Genomic DNA, 18597 nt, shown 5'->3' with positions numbered 1-18597 from the left:
GTAAAGCATACGGGTGCTATATGACCTACTTTATTACAATAATGACATATGACATTTGGATTATGCATCCTTTGCATGTTTCTAAATGGTTGCCTAGGTTGTTTCCTAAATGCAACATCTTTTGATTTATATACATTGTGATTATAATTTCTAAATGAAGCATGTTGAGGGGGATGTTTAAAGGCTTCATTCCTTTTAGGCATGCTTGCCTTTTGGGCTTGCGGTTGCCTAATAGGAGTTTTAGCATTTTTAAGTTTTCCTTTTTCAAAACCCAAGCCTTCCTTGTTATGAACATGCTTTTGGTTTTTCAACATTTTATCTAAGTTCTTTGAAGATTCATTGAACTTAGCTAAAGTGTTCTTAAGATTTGTAATTTCATTTTCATGCATTTTACAAGATTTGTATGGATCACTACTTGTGCTACACTTATTTTTTCCAAGATTGATATTCTCGTTTTTCAACATCTCATTTTGTTTCAAAAGTTCCATGTTCTTTTTCTTTAGGAGAGAATAATCTTGGGTAAGTTTTGTGTACACTTCAAGTAAGGCATCATATTCATCTTGTAAATTAAAAGAAGTGGGGTTGTCATTACTAACCTTTTCTTCGCTTGCCATTAAGCAGAGATTTGCAACCTCGTTGTCATCGGAGTCGGATTCATCCTCGTTCTCCCATGATATGTACGCTTTCTCTTTCTTCTTAAATTTCTTGTTTTTGTCCTCTTTTTGAAGTTTTGGACAATTGGGTTTGATGTGTCCAATTTCTCCACACTCATAGCATTTTGGTACCTTTGTTTTGCTCTTGAAGTTTTTCTTCATTGCAAACTTATTGAATCTTTTTAATAAGAGTGCAAATTCTTCATCTCCTTCTTCTTCATTATCATCACTTTCTTCTTGCAGTGATGTTGTTTTAAGGGCGAGACTTTTCTTCTTGCTTTCTTCACCTTTTTGTTTATTTAGCATAGTCATTTCATAGGTGAGAAGATTTCCTCGCAGTTGATCAAAAGTAAGTTGATCATAGAGCCTTCCTTCCACAATGGCGTTCACTTTGGAGTTCCATTTTGGTGTAAGGCTTGTAAGCACCTTGGTCACAATTTGTTTATCATTGTATTTTGTACCAAGCATGCTTAGATTGTTGAAGATCTTGGAGAGTCTTTCATGGGCTTCTTCAATGCTCTCTTCATCTTTCATTTTGAAGTTTTCCCATTCATGAACCAGCATAAATACCTTTGATTCTTTAACGTGGTCGGTTCCTTCGTAAGTGATTTGGATTTTATCCCAAATCTCTTTAGCGGTTTCACATGTAGAGATCTTCATATAATCATGCTCGTTAAGTGCACAATGAATGAAGTTGATGGCTTTATCATTCATTGCCACTTTCTTCCAATCATCGTCACTATATTCATCTTCTCCTTTTGGTACTTGCTTTAAGACGGACGTCGACCTGGCGAGCTGGTGAGGAGGGAGAGGGCCCGGCCATGACATTTGGGGGTCGGCGTTGAGTCTGATGAGGAGGTGGAGTACGCCCATCAGGACGAGCATGGAGACATCGCACAGGACAGAGACGCTTCACCTCCACCACCTCCTCATCCCCCGTCACATGGAGCTTGGCATGCATTTGGGAGCGGCGGTCAGTAGCCTCTGGAAGACTGGGACATATCACCTCCTGGTTGGCATGAAGACGGTTCATCCGGTACCCATCAGGAGGAGGAGGAGATGGTTGACAAGATCCTAATTGATGATGCCTTCCATCTTCACACCGCCCCGCCCATCACTATGGATCGGATAGCCTAGTCGTTATGCACAGGTAGGGAGGTTGGTATCGGGGAGTAGCAGCATCCATCAGGTCCCACAAACACGTCCTTCTGGATTCTCCAGATATCACCGATTTTTGCATCATCGTTTGGGACGGGTGTTCAGCCGGGTAGCCAGTAAGCGACCCCGCCCTCCCGCGATTATGGTATGTATCTGACCTCATCCCAGCCGCCAGTCACCTCTCCATCAGCGCCACCTTCGCATCCTCAGCTACAACTACATCAGTACGCCACGGGTCCACCGTCGGGGGGCCCAGCCATACCATGCCCCACCGCACCAGCAGCTGGTTGCCCCGGTGATGCTAGTCAGAGACCCTAGGCCGTCTCGACCTCAGTGCTAGGCTCAGCCTCCACCATGTGGCACCGAGCACAGACGTCATTACCAGGATCCCCACCACAAATGATGTTTACGTTGTCCTTTTTGTGTATTTTGTAGAACCTATGTACAATTACTCAAGATCACATCTTGAGAACGGATCCAAATTCTCATCTTATTTTTCCAATAAGAGTAATTTGTTCCGCTAAAAAGAGGAGGTCTAGTAGTTGAGTTACCTTCGCTAGTGTTGTTGTTGTTAAAGCCTGTGCTTGCCATGATCTTTTCCCTTAAACGGTTAAGTCTTTCAAAGGGTTAAGCTCTGATGCCACTTGTAGAACCTATGCACAATTACTCAAGAGGGGGGTGAATTGAGTAATGCAACAACAATTTATCTTTTTGCGAAATTTAAGGACAATATATAAAAGTGTTATTGTACTAGTATTTTTCTAAGAGCTTAACTCAATTGCTAAGCATTTATAAGGAGCTTTTACTTTCCAATAGACACCGACTCAAATAAATTGATCAAGATTTTCACCAATCGGACTTAAGCCACTCCTTAAGTACTTACGAAGCTACTTTTCGATCACAATTTATTTGCTTAAAAGTAAAGAGCAATAATATTGAAGAGATGAGTTTAGAGAGATGCAAACGCTATTTAGAGTGGTTCGGCACAATCCTTGTCCTACGTCCACTTTCTTTCTCAATCGCAATTGAGAAGTTCCACTATTGCCAAGCTTCAAGGTGCTCGCGCAAAACCTTTTACAATCCGAGTCCTTAGTTTCTAACACCTCACGGTATATGATCACCACTCGTATACTAACCCACTCCACTTAGAGATACCTTCTCTAAGATTTGCCTTGAGTACTTAGTATACCTCTTTGGTATCCTCACCGACTATAGTGTTTATAACTCTTGACTCAACTTTGGAGATCACACTCCAATTCACAAGGTGTACAAGAAAAACAATTCTCAAAGAATTGTTGAGATGAAGTGAGTGCTCTCTAGAAGAGTGTGTGATTACAAGTTTTGCACTATTGAACCAAAATATTACTCTCTCAAAATGTGTATTAAATCACTTGAAAATGTGTAGAATGTAAGAATATGAATGAGGTATTTTTCTAAATCAAAAACATATGAAATAAGGCTTCAATCCATCCATTTATAGATTTCCCAATCCTTAGAAACGTTGGGGAATTAATGGGATGGAGCATTTATGTCAAAACTAGCCATTTTTTATGTTTTTGAATTATTTGCATCGATGCATATCACTTTGCATCGATGCAAGTATGCCTTTGATGCTGAAATTTGAATTTTCAGCTAGGTTGCATCGATGCAAGCATCTTTGCATCGATGCAACAAGTCGTTGCATGCTTTGCATCGATGCAAGATGAGTGTGCATCGATGCAAACCTCAAACAATGGTTTAAAAACACTTCAAAATGCTTAGGATTGATCTCAAACTTGTTGGAGTCAATTCCTATGCTTTTGTACCTTTGAAAACAAGTTTTTAAAACCTTTTGGCTAGCATCGAATTGCAAGATGTGCATCAAAACATTTTGTGAGTGTGTGTTGAGAGATTTAACAATTGGTTCTTAACAAGAAGTTACCTAAGTCCTAAGACACTATACTTGTCTTCAAATGTTGTGGACTTGAGTTTCTTGTTGTTGTTGTGTTACTTTCAACTCTTCATTCCTCAACGTTGAATGTTGGTTGATCTTTCAATCATGCTTGTTCATTCAAGTTGTTTGTTGGTTTGTCTTTCATGTCGTTTGTTGGTTTGTCATTCATCAAAACCTACGAATACAAACTTCAAAGAATATGAACAAGATAGTTTCCAAATACTCAAAATTGTGAAATAAGGCTTCAATCCATCCATTTATAGATTTCCCAATCCTTAGAAACGTTGGGGAATTAATGGGATGGAGCATTTATGTCAAAACTAGCCGTTTTTTATGTTTTTGAATTATTTGCATCGATGCATAACACTTTGCATCGATGCAAATGTGTCTTTGATGCTGAAATTTGAATTTTCAGCTAGGTTGCATCGATGCAAACATCTTTGCATCGATGCAACAAGTCGTTGCATGCTTTGCATCGATGCAAGATGAGTGTGCATCGATGCAAACCTTAAAGAATGGCTTAAAATCACTTCAAAATGCTTAGGATTGATCTCAAACTTGTTGGAGTCAATTCCTATGCTTTTGTACCTTTGAAAACAAGTTTTTAAAGCCTTTTGGCTAGCATTGAATTGCAAGATGTGCATGAAAACATTTTGTGAGTGTGTGTTGAGAGATTTAACAATTGGTTCTTAACAAGAAGTTACCTAAGTCCTAAGACTCTATACTTGTCTTCAAAAGTTGTGGACTTGAGTTTCTTGTTGTTGTTGTGTTTGCTTTCAACTCTTCATGTTTGTTCATTCAAGTTGTTTGCTGGTTTGTCTTTTCATGTCGTTTGTTGGTTTGTCATTCATCAAAACCTACGAATACAAACTTCGCATACAAGCAACATGATTTACATATTTTTCTGTACTTTAGTTGGATTGTATATATGTACGTAGTTATGAACTATGTATTTATTTTTTAGTTGGATTGATGTTATTTTTATTTTGGTTGGATTGATGTTTTGTTTATTGTTACTTACTAGTTTGCCTTATTTTCATAGTTACGGAAAATTCATAATTATCATGACAAACTATTTAAACTTAAAACACGGCACTCGAACTCAAGAAATGTCATCTCCAGCATGGTTAAAACATAGAATGTAATAGTGACAATAAGAACTAAAATGTGACATCTTCAGAGGTAAAGTACATTTTCAATTCAAAACTTAAACGGCAGTAAAGTACATCCAAACTAAAATGGCCTAGGCATCTCCGGTGGGTTGATTAGGGCAACCCCGTCTAGTGTGGCCGACTTGCCTACACAAGGCACACCACTTCTCTTGTCATTCGATGTCATCCATATCGTTCTGGAATCTGGTGGACACTGGTCTTTCGGTCGCCTTTCGCTGCATGGCTGGGTTAGGACGCAGCATCGTCCCATGCCACTCAGCCCACAATGACTCATCGGGAATGGGTGGAAACTCCATCTTGTACACCTTGAACACAGCTTCCTGCCTGTAGACTGGATGCACATACAAGACCCACTCAATGCTAGTGGTGGCACATCCGGCAAGTGCGTGCCGGTACGGAAAGTGGAGAGACTGGAATAATCCGCAATCACATATACCTTCCGAAAGCCGAACCCAAAAGGAACCATGCCCCCATCCCTCGAACGGCTCTAGTTCCTCCACAACAAACACGGAGGCCCATCTATCGCAATGGGTCACACGCATCTTCGGAATGCCTTCCCTATTCTTCTCAATGGCGGCCAAGAGTTTTTGTGAGAAGCGGTTTCTGGCTACCAACTGGCTCTGCGCTTTCCTACTCTTCGTAACAAAAAACTTCTGCAGTCTCTCATAGGTTATCCGCACAATAGCTGAAATGGGCAAGTAGCGTGTCCCCTTCAACACAGCATTGATGCACTCGGACAGATTCGTAGTCATGTGTCCAAACCTTCGGCCACTGTCGCAATGCTGAAGCCAAATCTCCTTTTTGAAATGATCAGCCCAGTCCGCCATCGCTGGGGAGACGCCTCTCAATGCATCCATGTATCACTCAAATCCGGCCTGACTTGGACTATAAGCAGTGTTTATGAGGTATCGCTTGCCCTCGGCTGACTTGAACCGGCTCATGAAATTCGCAGCCATGTGTCTGATACAGTAAGCATGGAATGCCCTAAGGGGATGCCAACCACTATCATCGGAGCTTAGGGCGGCCTTGATGGCCTGAGATCTGTCGGATATAACCAGTAAACCGTCTTGTGGGGTGACGTGGCACCTCAAATTAGTAAGAAAAAATGACTATGACTCAGTGCTCTCAGACTCAATAATGGCAAAAGCAATTGTCAGTATGTTGCTATTCTCGTCTTGTGCCACCACAATAAGCAACACTCCACCATACTTGCCATACAGATGTGTGCCGTCTACGAATACAAACGGCTTGCAATGCTTGAAGGCCTCGACACATGACGGGAAAGCCTAAAATACTTTGTCAAACATGCTGCAGTCGTGCACCATGAGGTGTCCATCGTAGTACGATTTGACGCGTAGGTCATATATGGTGCCGGGGAAACAGCTCTGCATTGCCTAAAGTAGTTTTGGCACCTTGTTGTATGACTCTTCTCAATCACCGTAGATCCGTGCAATTGCCTTCTGCTTTGCCATTCACACCTTTCTGTATGAGGGTTTGAAGTGATAGCTTGCCTGGACCGCAGCTTGCAAGATTGGGATGCTGACAGAGGGGTTGGACTGAATCAAGGGCAATATGACCATGCAGATAAGACTGCTATCTAACTGACGATGGTCTTGAGACATGGTGGATGCTAGACAGCTGTGTGGTCCACCAAACCTCTGAACCTCCCTAATCACAACAAAAAATTTATGTTTACACTATATCTCTAACCTACATCACATATCATACAAAAGTACTCAAATTCACAATTAAATTTGAACTTACTCGTAACCGAGATTTTGAAGAAGGGCCACACAGAGACTCCATTGACACCCACTGTCGGTATGATTGCACTGCACATGGTACTTTAACCGGTGGGACTCGATCACCCGATACTCAGCACTCTCGTGAATACTGTAGTTCTTCACACCTTGAAGCACCGCCTCTCGACTTCTGAACTTGTGTCTAACCCGAAACTCTACACCACCGTCTAGGTTGTAATTCACTTTACAGGTGTCAAAAACCGGGGTCCTCTCATGCATGGCATTCAGATCTAGACTATGATAGTGACTTGGCACAGCCGATAGCGCCAGAATCGGGTGAGGTGGAGGCAGCACATGGCGTGCCACAGTCCCGGCAGGTGTCTCCGGCACAAACTCATCCTCATCGCCACCATCGGAAGACTCACTGTCCGTACTGTCTGCCACATAATCCTCGTCCGTCTCCTCCTCACCCTCCTCTGCCTCATGCTTCGAAATTGCGACATGAATGGGCGGTGGGGTGAGAGATCAGTTGTCCTGCACATAGGTTTCGTGTACGGAACCCCCACTACCACTGTGACCCATCTCAGCGGACAGCTCCATTACCTATTCACACATGATCCTCCCATGAATGTCGAACATCGATCGCACATGCTTGTCCCTGTGAAGTCGGAATAGTCAAAACCGGAAGACTCCATTTCCCATGGGTGCCAACAACCTATACCCCCACCCTACCTATCTCCCTCGCTTGTGTACCACCAAGCTTGCTCAATATCAAACTTTTCAAATCCAACAACGTCTCTACACGCTGAGTGGAAAACAATATCGGATCCTGACACTCAAATGTCACTCCGTTGTCGTCATTTCTCATACGACAATTGGGATAAACAAGCACAACTATGAATGGATTGTTACTGGCCATTCATCTTTTTTTGTGTGAGAAAAACGAGACAGAGAAATGATATGAAATGTGTGCGGAGAATACCAAGGGTTACACATCCTTTTACAGTGTAAACGAGATACATGAAAAATCATCTCGTTCACAGTGTAAACGAGATATGGCAAGGGAATTTAAATCGGTAAATATTCATAAAATTATTTATTTTGGTAAATATTATATTTATTTTATTTATTAAAATAAAAAATCTAACAAAATTAACATAACAAATGGAATCTGCCCATTTACTACAGAAGGGTAGGAGGCATTTTGGCTGGTTTCCGCTGTGATAGCCCACCACATTCTCCCATGTTCCGCAATGTTCGTTGAAGAGTTGAATCTGGGTACGATTTGTTCATTTTAAAATAGAATTACGTAAATTTCACTTAAACTTTAAATCTTCCGGTCAATAGTCAACCAGTCAAGTGCAAAAACAACAGTAGAATCATGCAACGCATTTCATGGTTGTCGTTGGGATTGCCTCAGAATTTTGAATCCTGGAGTTAGCAGTGATTTGAAATTGAAACTGTATCTGTATATATTTTGGTGGTTGTGATGCTGGAATAGTAATCTGAATCTGGAATCTTGTTTGATTTGGGGGGTAGTGGGGTTTTTAGGAATTTCAAGGAATTGGAGTAATATGGATTGTATTGAGCATTCTTCTAAAACAGGTTCTGGTGAGTTTAATGGTCAATTAGTAGAAAATAGAGATTTTTATGGAGATGGGAGATGCTATAAGCAAGCTTCCCATCCAAGGTGTGGTGGTGGTGGGTCAAGCTTCCCCTCAGATTATATTACTATAATTAATAAAAATTACTAAACCTTGTTTCTCATGAGCCTGGCAACACCGAAATATCCAGCTCCCAAATCCTTTACAGCCTCGTATTTGTCCATAGTGATCACAGTTAACCATCGAAACCCTCAATTGGATCCTCAACAAAGACAGAAACGGAATCAAAATAAAATCAAAGGGTCATTTTGTCCATCAATTTGATCAAAAGGGTACTTAAAGCTAGTCGCTTTTCACTGAATAGAAATTTGTTTCTTAATTTGTTTTGATTTTGTATAAATTAGGGACAGAAAGAGAGAGAAAGAGAATATGGTTAGAAAAATGATGGAGAAAAAGAGAGAGGAATGGAATTGGAATCCATAACTGCCGGCACCCTCAATCTATCTCTCCCTTTCTCTCAAGCCTCTAATGGATTCGATCTTTGACTCGATCAACGCCCGAGGTCTATCTCCTCTCGATGCACGACCTCTCCAATCCAACAATGCCGCTCTCCACACTGAATCTCCACCTCCTCATCCAACGACTAGAATCACATTCCCTTTAGATCTGATTCAAGGTCCAATCCTACATCCTCTCCCACTGCAACAACTTTGAGTCACTCTTTTCTCTCGCCAATGGCCCCGTTTTCCAATTTCACCTTTTCTCCGACAACCTCGCTGGAGTCCTCAAGCTCATCTCCGACCATATGGTTGATGCTGGGGTGCACAAGGTTGTGGCAGAGATTAGGGAGAAGAGGGAGGAGTTGAGGGTGAAGAGGGAGCTGAAGGTGGCATTTAACGTAACAGGAGATACTTAACTCTAATTAATTTAAATTTACATATTTCTAATCTTTTGATATAAACCCATATATATTTCTGATATAACAACAATAACTATCAAGAAAATAATATTTTTAAAGTAACCCCACTGACACAAAAGCTGCAAAAAGTACTAGCTAGCCAATCACATTAAATTACATTTAGAATGATCTTGACCGTTGGACTAAAAAAATATAAAAGATCTAATAACTTCTCAATAAAAATATGCACCAATAAGCCAAACAAGTTTTTGGCGTTTCGGTGCGCAAACGTCTTCGGTGTACTGAATTGAATCCGTGCCCGAGAAAATATTTAGTCATGAGTCATGGATATTTTTCTTTCCTGTGTAGGCTGTAGAGAGAGAAGAAAACGTGAGAGGAACCATTCAAATTGGGAGATCCACATCATATTCAAGGACCATTTAAAAGATTTTTTTCTGTTTCTTTTTGTTTTCTTGCTACTCAAATTCTATCTAATCCATAGTTATCAGAATCGAATCAGCAATTGACCTGGCCAAATTATTAGGGCACTGAATCACTAGTTTAACCGGTAGATCACAGATTAAACTGGTTAATTCGGTCATAATTAAATAATTATATAAAATTTATTTTTTATATTAAATTTAACTTATTTTCTAATTCATTAATTAATTAGTATCTATTACATTATTTAAATATATGTTGAAAAATATTCATATTAATAGATGTCAAATAATTATCAATAACAAAAATATATTATGATTAATAAAATTTTTTTGCTTATCTTTTTTAATTTATAGATATTTAACAAAGTTCAATGTTTATTTTAATAATTATATATAATTTAAAAATAATTAATTTAAGAAAGAGTAAATATAAAATAAAAAATAAATTAAATTAATATAAATACTATTCATTAGAATAAAAAGATGAAAAACATCTTAAATTTGCATGACTAAAAGAGTTAATACATAAAGTTATTAATTAGAATATGTTTAATAGTTTATAATATATTTATATAAAGACACCATATATTATAAAGACTAAACTTAGTTTAGTGGTTGCAAACTCCTTTATAAGTTGAAGGTCTCAAGTTTGAACCTAACGCCTACCATATCCTTCAACTTTTTGAAATTTGAGTGATGCGTGTGCTCACGTTAGTGGGTCAACGGTTTGATCCTCGATTTAGGATGAATTTGACCGAATTTTTTGAGTTGACCGATTCATTTGCTTGTCTGGTTAGAATGTTAATCCGAACCGATTTAAAATCCAGTTTATTAGTTTTTTTTATCGAAATGGCCGGTTCAGTCCAAATTTAATAACTATGATTTAGCCTTCTACAAAATAACATGTAACTTATTCTTTGTGATGTGTTAACTTCTTATTAGTTGATATTTTAATCTAATTATTGACTATATTAGTAATTTGAGTTGCTTAAATTTAACTAGAATTAATATTTTAACAATAATAGAATTAGTTGTAATTAACTTATTATAATAGATCATTATATGATTTTCAAAAGTATTAAATGGTTTATTTATTTGTGTTTGACTGGTTGTTTATAAAGGTGGTTGAAGTATATTTGAGAGTTGAGACTAATATCAAAATTGGTACTAATATATTTTAGTTTTAAGAAAATTAATCTTTAATAAAAAAAATTTATAAATTAATAACAATGTACAAAACCTGCATAATTTATTTAAAAGTATTATCTAAAAATATGATAATGACAGCTACACCAAAAATGTTAAACCGTTTGCAAAAAATACTAGCTAATATTTGTAGATCATGATTTGTTATTTACTTCTATTTACATGTTGAGTTATATATAAATGTGACTTCTATAGTGTGATTGTGGTATTTAATTAAAGTGACTATAATCAATCAAATTGCTATAATGAGAAAAAGCCAAAACCTTACATATTTTTCAAACTTAATCAAATTGTTATTTTTAGGGTTCAATTCCCTTCACCTAGACTCTCTTCTGAATATTATGATAATCACAACTGAAGCAAAGAATTTCCTTCAGCTAACTGAAAAAGTACTATCCGAATTTCTATAAATGAATCATTTTTTTGAATTAATACTCAAATTAATTTCTGAAGTTACATGCGTACATCAATCTAGTCCCCAAAATTATTAATGGTGTGCTTATATAGAATAGTAACTATCCTGGTAGACTTTCTAATGACTAGCTAAAGTGACAATTAAAATTTATTTTACCTCAATTTACTCTATGTGAAGTATTTAAAACCCTAATCTTGATTTCGCTCAAGAGTTTTAAAGACTTCTTAAGAAACAAATTGAGGTAAAAAATTTCAATTGCCACGTCAAATAGCCATTAGAGAGTTTGGCATTATAATTAACAGCATTGTAACGAAAACAAAATCAAGAACTAACATGAGTTACAAATCCAAATTGGGAGAACAAATTGAATAAATTGAAACTTTGAAGATCAAATTGAACACAAATATAACTTCAAGGACCAATTTGAGTATTAACTCTATTTTTCTTGCCAAAGTTCAAAAAGTTCAAAAACAAAAGAGCTCCACTTTGTAATAGTGCAAAAGAAGGGGCTCAACTTTGTATGAAAAATGTTAAGCATGCTGTGCGATTTTGCACAATAATTTCATTTACAATTTCTTGATTTAGAAAGCAAATCATAATACATGCACAAATGGATTAGTCAAGAAACCCTCCCAAACAACCTCGAAATAGTCAAGTGAATAACTGGTAAGCAAGTAAATTCATTCTTTCGGTAGTCACAAGTCAAAATTCCTCAAGCCAAATTAAGGTAATATAGGATTCAGAATCCCGGATCCGGAAGGCTAAGTCATAAAAAATTGGTACCTCCAGAACTCTCGAATTGTATACCTAATGCTCCTAGTCTATATAACCTTTAACTTACGAGGGTTTAGACTTTAGACACAAACTTTCTTGATTATTTCTGAATCCAAACATAACCCGTTTTGAGTCAACAAGTTAAGATCCAAGTGCCATTAACACAGTTCAGGTTTCCATTACTCAGTATCAGACTTCAATTTTGACCGATACAGTTCCTCATCTGGAATCACGGTTGGAATCACCCACGTGCCAAGAGGGTGCTCTGACACCTTTCCACCTATATAAAAAAGGAAAATTCCGTTGCCAATAAACCAAAACAAAACACTGGTAGCCTACAGTTTGAGGTCTAACAATATTAATCGAGAAGAATGAACCCATCGAAGTTCAAAATGACCTTCTTTAGTGGCTTCTGCACATCTTTTCTGGTAACTCTCAGACAGTTGTGGATCCAGTGAATTCAGCAAACTTTCATACTTGTCTTCAGCCTCGCCAATGCACTTAGCCTGAAATGTTCATACCAGAGGAATATATATAAAACATAAGGTAATGTTCATCTTGGTTCATGAAATTAGTCAGATGAATCAATTTGATCATTAACTTTTTAAAATAACCAACTTAATTCCACACTTTCAAAACCTCAATTCCTTTAGTCCCTGGCCAAACCTTTGTTTCACATCCGTTAATATAATGTTGATGTGGACAGTTTAAATGTTACCATGATACTATAATGGCTACGTAATGTTGACACATTTTAATTGTATTTAACATGATGTCCAAAATTGGTTCATAGAACTTAATTAAATCAAACTTAGTAGATAATATTTAATTCATATGAACCAACTTTGATCACTTTATTGACCACAATTAAAAGGTATCCACTATCCATGCTAAATAGCCATTAGTGTTAAGGTGACATTTAATTGTCAATATCAGGACTATACTAATAGTCGTGAATCGGAAGTTTGCACAAGGACTAGAAAGTCACATTTCCAAAACTGAAAGACTTAGATGATCATTTTGAAAAATTAGGGACCAAATTTAATCATTCATTCAAATTCAAGGACTAAAATAAACATTACCTCTATAACATATAGTTACCACAAGATTGAGAGAACGAGGAGGGGTTTTTTCTAGGGGTGGAAGCTACCAAAACATGTTTGTTTCCTTATTGAAAAGTTGTCTGTGTGTTTGAATAATTTGGTGGGCAAAATTATTGTACCAAATACTTAGGCTTTTTCTTTAAAATAATCATAAGCTGTGTTTTGGACATCATTTCAGAAAAGCTTTTTATACAATACACAGAATCTTTTTCATTTTCCTTTTCCTTTTTCTTATTCAAATTGACCCTAACTATTGAAACATCATATGATTAAATAATCATTCTAACCCTATTTTACCATAAACATAAGTTGATTCTCATATAATCAATTATATAAATCAGCAATCCAAGAAGTTTGTTTGATTTTCCAGCTTCTCCAACTTATTCTAAATTCCGCAAGAGTATATAAGAAAATATATAAATTAGTAATGCCAATTCTAGTGCAGACTTTGCAATACTGACCAACATAGCCGGAGCAGTTGAAGCTCCATATATTCTGACAAACATCCGCAAAATGTTGAAATTATTCTCTAGAACATCATCCTGTGTGATATGAGGGCTTTTAGTCGAATTAAGATTCAGACAAGAGCATGATGACCAATAAAAGACTTGTACTACTGAACTCACCTCATAATCATACCTGCAAGATTATTAGTATGAAATCAATATTTGTGTATGTTACAAACAAATTAAACATCAACAAGAACAGCAAAGAGGAACCAAAATAACCAAGAGTGAGTTTGGGATAAAAATGGGGATTGGAAACAGCCTTATAAAACACACTAAAAAATAAGAGTAATAAGACAAGTCCCGAGAAAAATAAAAATACCAAGCAAGTCGTTTAGGAAATTTGAAATTGATTTATAGATCTCTGGGGAAAAAAATAAAGGTATCAAATAAATCCCTAAAAAATTGCATTAGTGGGCTTATAGATCCTTGACAGAATGATGAACCGTGTCTAACATTGCAATTTTTCAAGGATCTTTAAGTCCAACATTCAATTTTTCAGAAACTTATTTGGTATTTTTTTGTCAGGGACCTATAAGTCCATCAAAAAACTGTTTAGGGACCTATTTGATACTTCATTTTCTTGAAGGACCTATAAGTTCATTGCAAATTTTTTCAAAGACCTACTTGTCATAGTAATAATAAAATTGTCATGGCAATGTATTTTTCTTCCATTGTTAATACTTTTGTTGGTACAAATTGGTCTTACATTTTTATAAATGTCAGTATGGTAAAAGTTTCATTAATTCCAAAGAAGAAAGTAGAAAGGGCACCTTTTTGAGTTAAAAGCATGAAAGAACAAAAAGCAGTCCTTATAATGCAACCATTTCAATACACCTTAATGCATTTTTACTGAATATCTAAAAATTCTGATATTTAAACATATATAAATGAAAATAGAAAATATTACCATTTGAGAGGCAAATACAAAATTCTCCCATGTTTGAATACATAAATATGATATTATATTATCCAACATCAACAAAATCAAAAGAAGTACTTACAGATCATCAGAAACTTCCACCAAGAACTCTGAAACTGAAAGAAACTCCATATGCAACTCCTCAACCTTAAACTCATATTCACAGAACAGAATTATCCTGATGAGATATATATCAGCTAACAAAAGTTATGTCGCTTTATGCACAAATTTATGTTGCCCCTTCGAGTAATATCTTAGAAAAAATCAGATGCCCAACTCAGAATATAATCACATAATAAAATGATTAAGATTTTGATGAAGAATGCAGTATCAATAAAGCATTTTTTGCTTATTATTTGTACCTCAGCTCCTCGCAGTTGATATAGGAGAAGATTCAAGACTCGATAATCAAAAGACTTCAAATGAATAGCCTTCATGACATCTTCAATAAGAATCTAAGTAACAATTATTTATTAGATTCTACATAGGGAACTTTTTGAAGAAAATGGTTTAATGTATACCTGTCTTGAGTTATAAGTGTACCTCTTTTTCGTTTACAAGCGCGTAACAAAGTTTTCTTTCAAGAGCCCAATACTCTTCTCCAAGTGTAAGTTCTTCTCTTATCCTAAGCTCATCAAGCAAAAAGAATGGAATACCAACTTAATCTCATCCTCAGCTACTCGAGGAGTCTTGAGTGTTTTACAAAGGCAGAATGTATACCTCTCTGTCAAAAGACCTTTATGTTTGAGAAGTGTCACCAGTGGTCGAACAGGATCATTTGAAAAGTAGGAAGCCAACACTCCGGTTGTTTTCTGCAAACAAAATTTAATTATATTGGAAATTTGAAAATTATTACTTTAAACATTAAGATTAGCAAATTTCCTCTATATAAATTCCAAATGCAGTCAATCACCTCATCTTTTCCTCCATGTACAGACTTTCCATTGGTTGGTGTAGGCAGCAGTTTCTCATTCATTTTATCAAGCTGCATATAAATAGCTGTGAATTTTAAGCAAAATAGGAGCTTTTGCAGATTTCTTACTGACCCCTTAGAATTTTGCAGAATATCGATTTCCGAAATTATCAGATGGTCAAATGTATGAACACAAATAATCTCAAACAAACAAACAAAAATACATGTTTCCTAGCAAAAGAAAATATTGCATCAAATTCAGTGCCCAAGCTACCAATTTTAACCTAGTCTACCTAAACCCATGCATGATATTTCTAATAACATAATAAGCCTCTAAAGTCTAAATCCTAATGGCATCCGACGGTGATTTCAAATTCTCAACCTTAGCTGCCTTCATCATATTAGTCAAGAATCTAGAGTCCACAAACTCCAAGCAAATATGAGCTGCTCTGAAACTGTTCAGGGCCGTTGCCCGTTGCACAATGCCATTTTGGCATTTGAGATTATGGTCCTTAAATAGGTCAAACCTGAGACAATGAGGAGTATCCAAGCCAATGCGATTTATCAATCATTACGTTGCAGTCAAATAATATACTTTATCCAATTACACCATCTGACTAAATATCCATTGCATCAATTTCCAAAATGATACCTAAACCGGTGTTGTCTTAAGCACCTCTTGCTTGAGGTGCTCTAACTTTTAGGCCTTCTAGCCACACTTGTTTTTACATTCATTGTTTGTTACACACATGCAATGGAATCTCATGTACAAGCACACTTCCAAAAAATTTAAGGGAAGAAAAAAAAGAATAAAAGAAAGTATGGCTAAATTTTAATAGCATCAATCTAATGTGTATGGATGTACCTGATAGATATAACTTTCTGTGAATGAAAGAATAGGCAAGTATTTGAAGACTGTTTGTGGCTTTGTTACATCCAATTCATGAAACATGAAATAGGATCTGCACTGGAAAAATAAGTTTACATTACAATTTGAATGATAGAGCAAGTTAGCTACGCTAATTTGTTGAAACAGTATGAAACATTCTACAAAACTTATCATGGAAATTATGTACCATAAAGAAAGCTGAAATCCCAGACATGTCACACCTTATATTTCAATTAATACAGCACACAGTAGCATAAAGTCCACAAACCTAGAATTATTAAGATAATCATCAACTTAGTTTATGCATTCCAAAATTTGTCTGTCTGATATTCAACATGCAACTATCTGCACATTTTCTAAATTCATCAAGCAACACATGAGAATAGCATGATCACAGGAAAGAGGGTTTTGTTTTGTAACTATACTTACAAAATCCTCAAGGGTGGAGTTTGCTTTTTCCATGGAATCCAGACTGACCATGGCCTTGTTTTCATTATAACTTTGCAATAAATTATACTCCAATTGATTGCAACCATGGAAGGCATTTTCAACATGATTTTGTTGAAAACCTAAATGGAAGTGGAAATTCAAGAAAATTACTATAATATGATGAAATTAAAGCATGTACCAAAGCATATGAAGGAAAGAAATGAGAAATATAGAATGAATCAGGAGTTACTACAAGGATTCCAATTGAGATTTTAAGAGTCTTCAACATGTCAAAGTTATCTCAATAAAATTCAGCCAAAGTTGTAAGTAGGAAGATACAAATAATCCATGGTAAAGGCAGGTGTAGAAGGTATTTGAGTGCAGCCACGCATCATAGGTAGATACAAATTTGTTGTATATTCCGATTTCACTCAATGTCCTTCAAGTTTTTAGACATCACAAGAGAAAGGAAAGAAAAGCATCACTATATCTTGGCCAAAGAAAAGAAACCCGATGATGCCACCAAGGTTACAAATTTATAGTCCCTAATGGACCGCTTGGATGCGAAGGAAACGAAAAAGGATTACTGGTTTCGAAAAAAAAAATCTCCCTTCCTTCTATTTACAACTCAGAAGCTGAAAAACTGAACTTTCCCTCGTTCATTTTTATGAGCATTTCAAAGTTATTACGCGTCAAGATGATTTTGAACAACCAAACTAAGCAAATAACATTTATTAGTGAACTACCATCTTCCCTTCCTTTCATTTTTCCTTTGGAAATGTCTCCGTAATAATTCATCATCATATTTATTGTATTTTGCAGACACATAAATTAGTATATATTTTCTTGAAAAAAAAAAAAAGAAACTCCCTCCAAATTCGATTTCCCTCTTTTGCCAATTACCATAACAAAAAGGGTGAAACTCTCCAATCAACATAGCAATGGAAGAAATCTAGAAATATCCGCTTCGGCAAAGATTAAATACCATCGTTTTCTTGCATGGCGACGAGGTCTTCACTTATCCAAACAGACGCTTCTTCCAGAACTTCAGACGAGAGCTGCAAAAAATGAAAGAAGAAAACTGAAACAAGAACTCTAATTCAATCAGGAGAGATGTGGAACTCACTCGAGGCATAAGGTCAGAGAGCAATGAGCACTTGTCGTTGATGGAAAGGTCTCCGCCTCCGCAGGGTTGTAACTGAAACGCATGTCGTTTTGAGCAATGAAGAAAGCGGAGGTTATGAATTGTAGAGTAGAGTGGGGATTGCGGATTTGGGGACTGACCAAGAAGAGCATGAGATTAGCGACGAAGCGGTGGCCATGATCGTTGGAGGATGGAGTCACGAGGAGGGCACGTGATTCCATGAATTGGACCATCCTCTGCACTTTCTCAAGCTTCCGTAACTCTTCCATTCTCACCTTTCCTACCTTCTGCAAGCCGGTCACTATTACTAGTTTACTGCCCCCAGTGTCAACGACGCCGTTCCATTAATTTAATTTATGGTATGGTATATTTTTTGTTTTGGAAATTTGTTAAAAAATTTTAAAAATATTTTTAGATATAATTATTATGTATTATTGTTAAATTAATCTTAAATTTTTTTAAAATTTAACTATTAAAAATATATTTAATGAACATTAAAATTTTTAAAAACAAATTAAAACGAATAAAATTTATAAATATTTTTAATATTTTTAATAAATTTTAAAAATAAAAAGATATATTTTACTCGTAAATTTATAATTCACAAATATACCGATTTCTTTTGATTAAAGTTGAAAGACAGAAGTTTCCAACAAAATATATTTTAACATTTTTTTATGATATAAAATCCAA

The 18597-nt window shown here is 36.2% G+C and overlaps 2 protein-coding genes across 2 annotated transcripts in view; both read right to left on the bottom strand.

The window, feature by feature from the left end:
• Nucleotides 1–1367, bottom strand: part of LOC107469039 (uncharacterized) — a 6755-nt gene extending 5388 nt beyond the window's left edge. Inside the window, exon 1 of the mRNA XM_016088431.1 lies at nucleotides 38–1367. Within this exon, the coding sequence (XP_015943917.1) occupies nucleotides 38–1367 (1330 nt within the window). The remainder of the gene's footprint in view (nucleotides 1–37) is intronic.
• Nucleotides 1368–11739: 10372 nt separating this feature from the next.
• LOC107469138 (uncharacterized) lies at nucleotides 11740–18214 on the bottom strand. Its single transcript, XM_052255790.1, has 13 exons — nucleotides 18045–18214; nucleotides 17887–17958; nucleotides 17746–17818; nucleotides 16761–16900; nucleotides 16308–16409; nucleotides 15443–15514; nucleotides 15250–15341; nucleotides 15073–15154; nucleotides 14892–14984; nucleotides 14612–14676; nucleotides 13563–13740; nucleotides 12396–12504; nucleotides 11740–12278 (listed from the first exon to the last, which is right to left on the bottom strand). The coding sequence occupies exons 1-13, from the start codon at nucleotides 18171–18173 to the stop codon at nucleotides 12178–12180; spliced, it is 1308 nt and encodes a 435-aa protein (XP_052111750.1). The 5' UTR covers nucleotides 18174–18214; the 3' UTR covers nucleotides 11740–12177.
• Between the last annotated feature and the right edge of the window lie 383 nt (nucleotides 18215–18597).

This window comes from Arachis duranensis, chromosome 10 (assembly GCF_000817695.3).
Source record: "Arachis duranensis cultivar V14167 chromosome 10, aradu.V14167.gnm2.J7QH, whole genome shotgun sequence".
In the NCBI taxonomy this organism is placed as follows: Eukaryota; Viridiplantae; Streptophyta; class Magnoliopsida; order Fabales; family Fabaceae; genus Arachis; species Arachis duranensis.
Note: the sequence above shows the minus strand (reverse complement) of the source record. Positions and strands in the feature narration are given on the sequence as shown.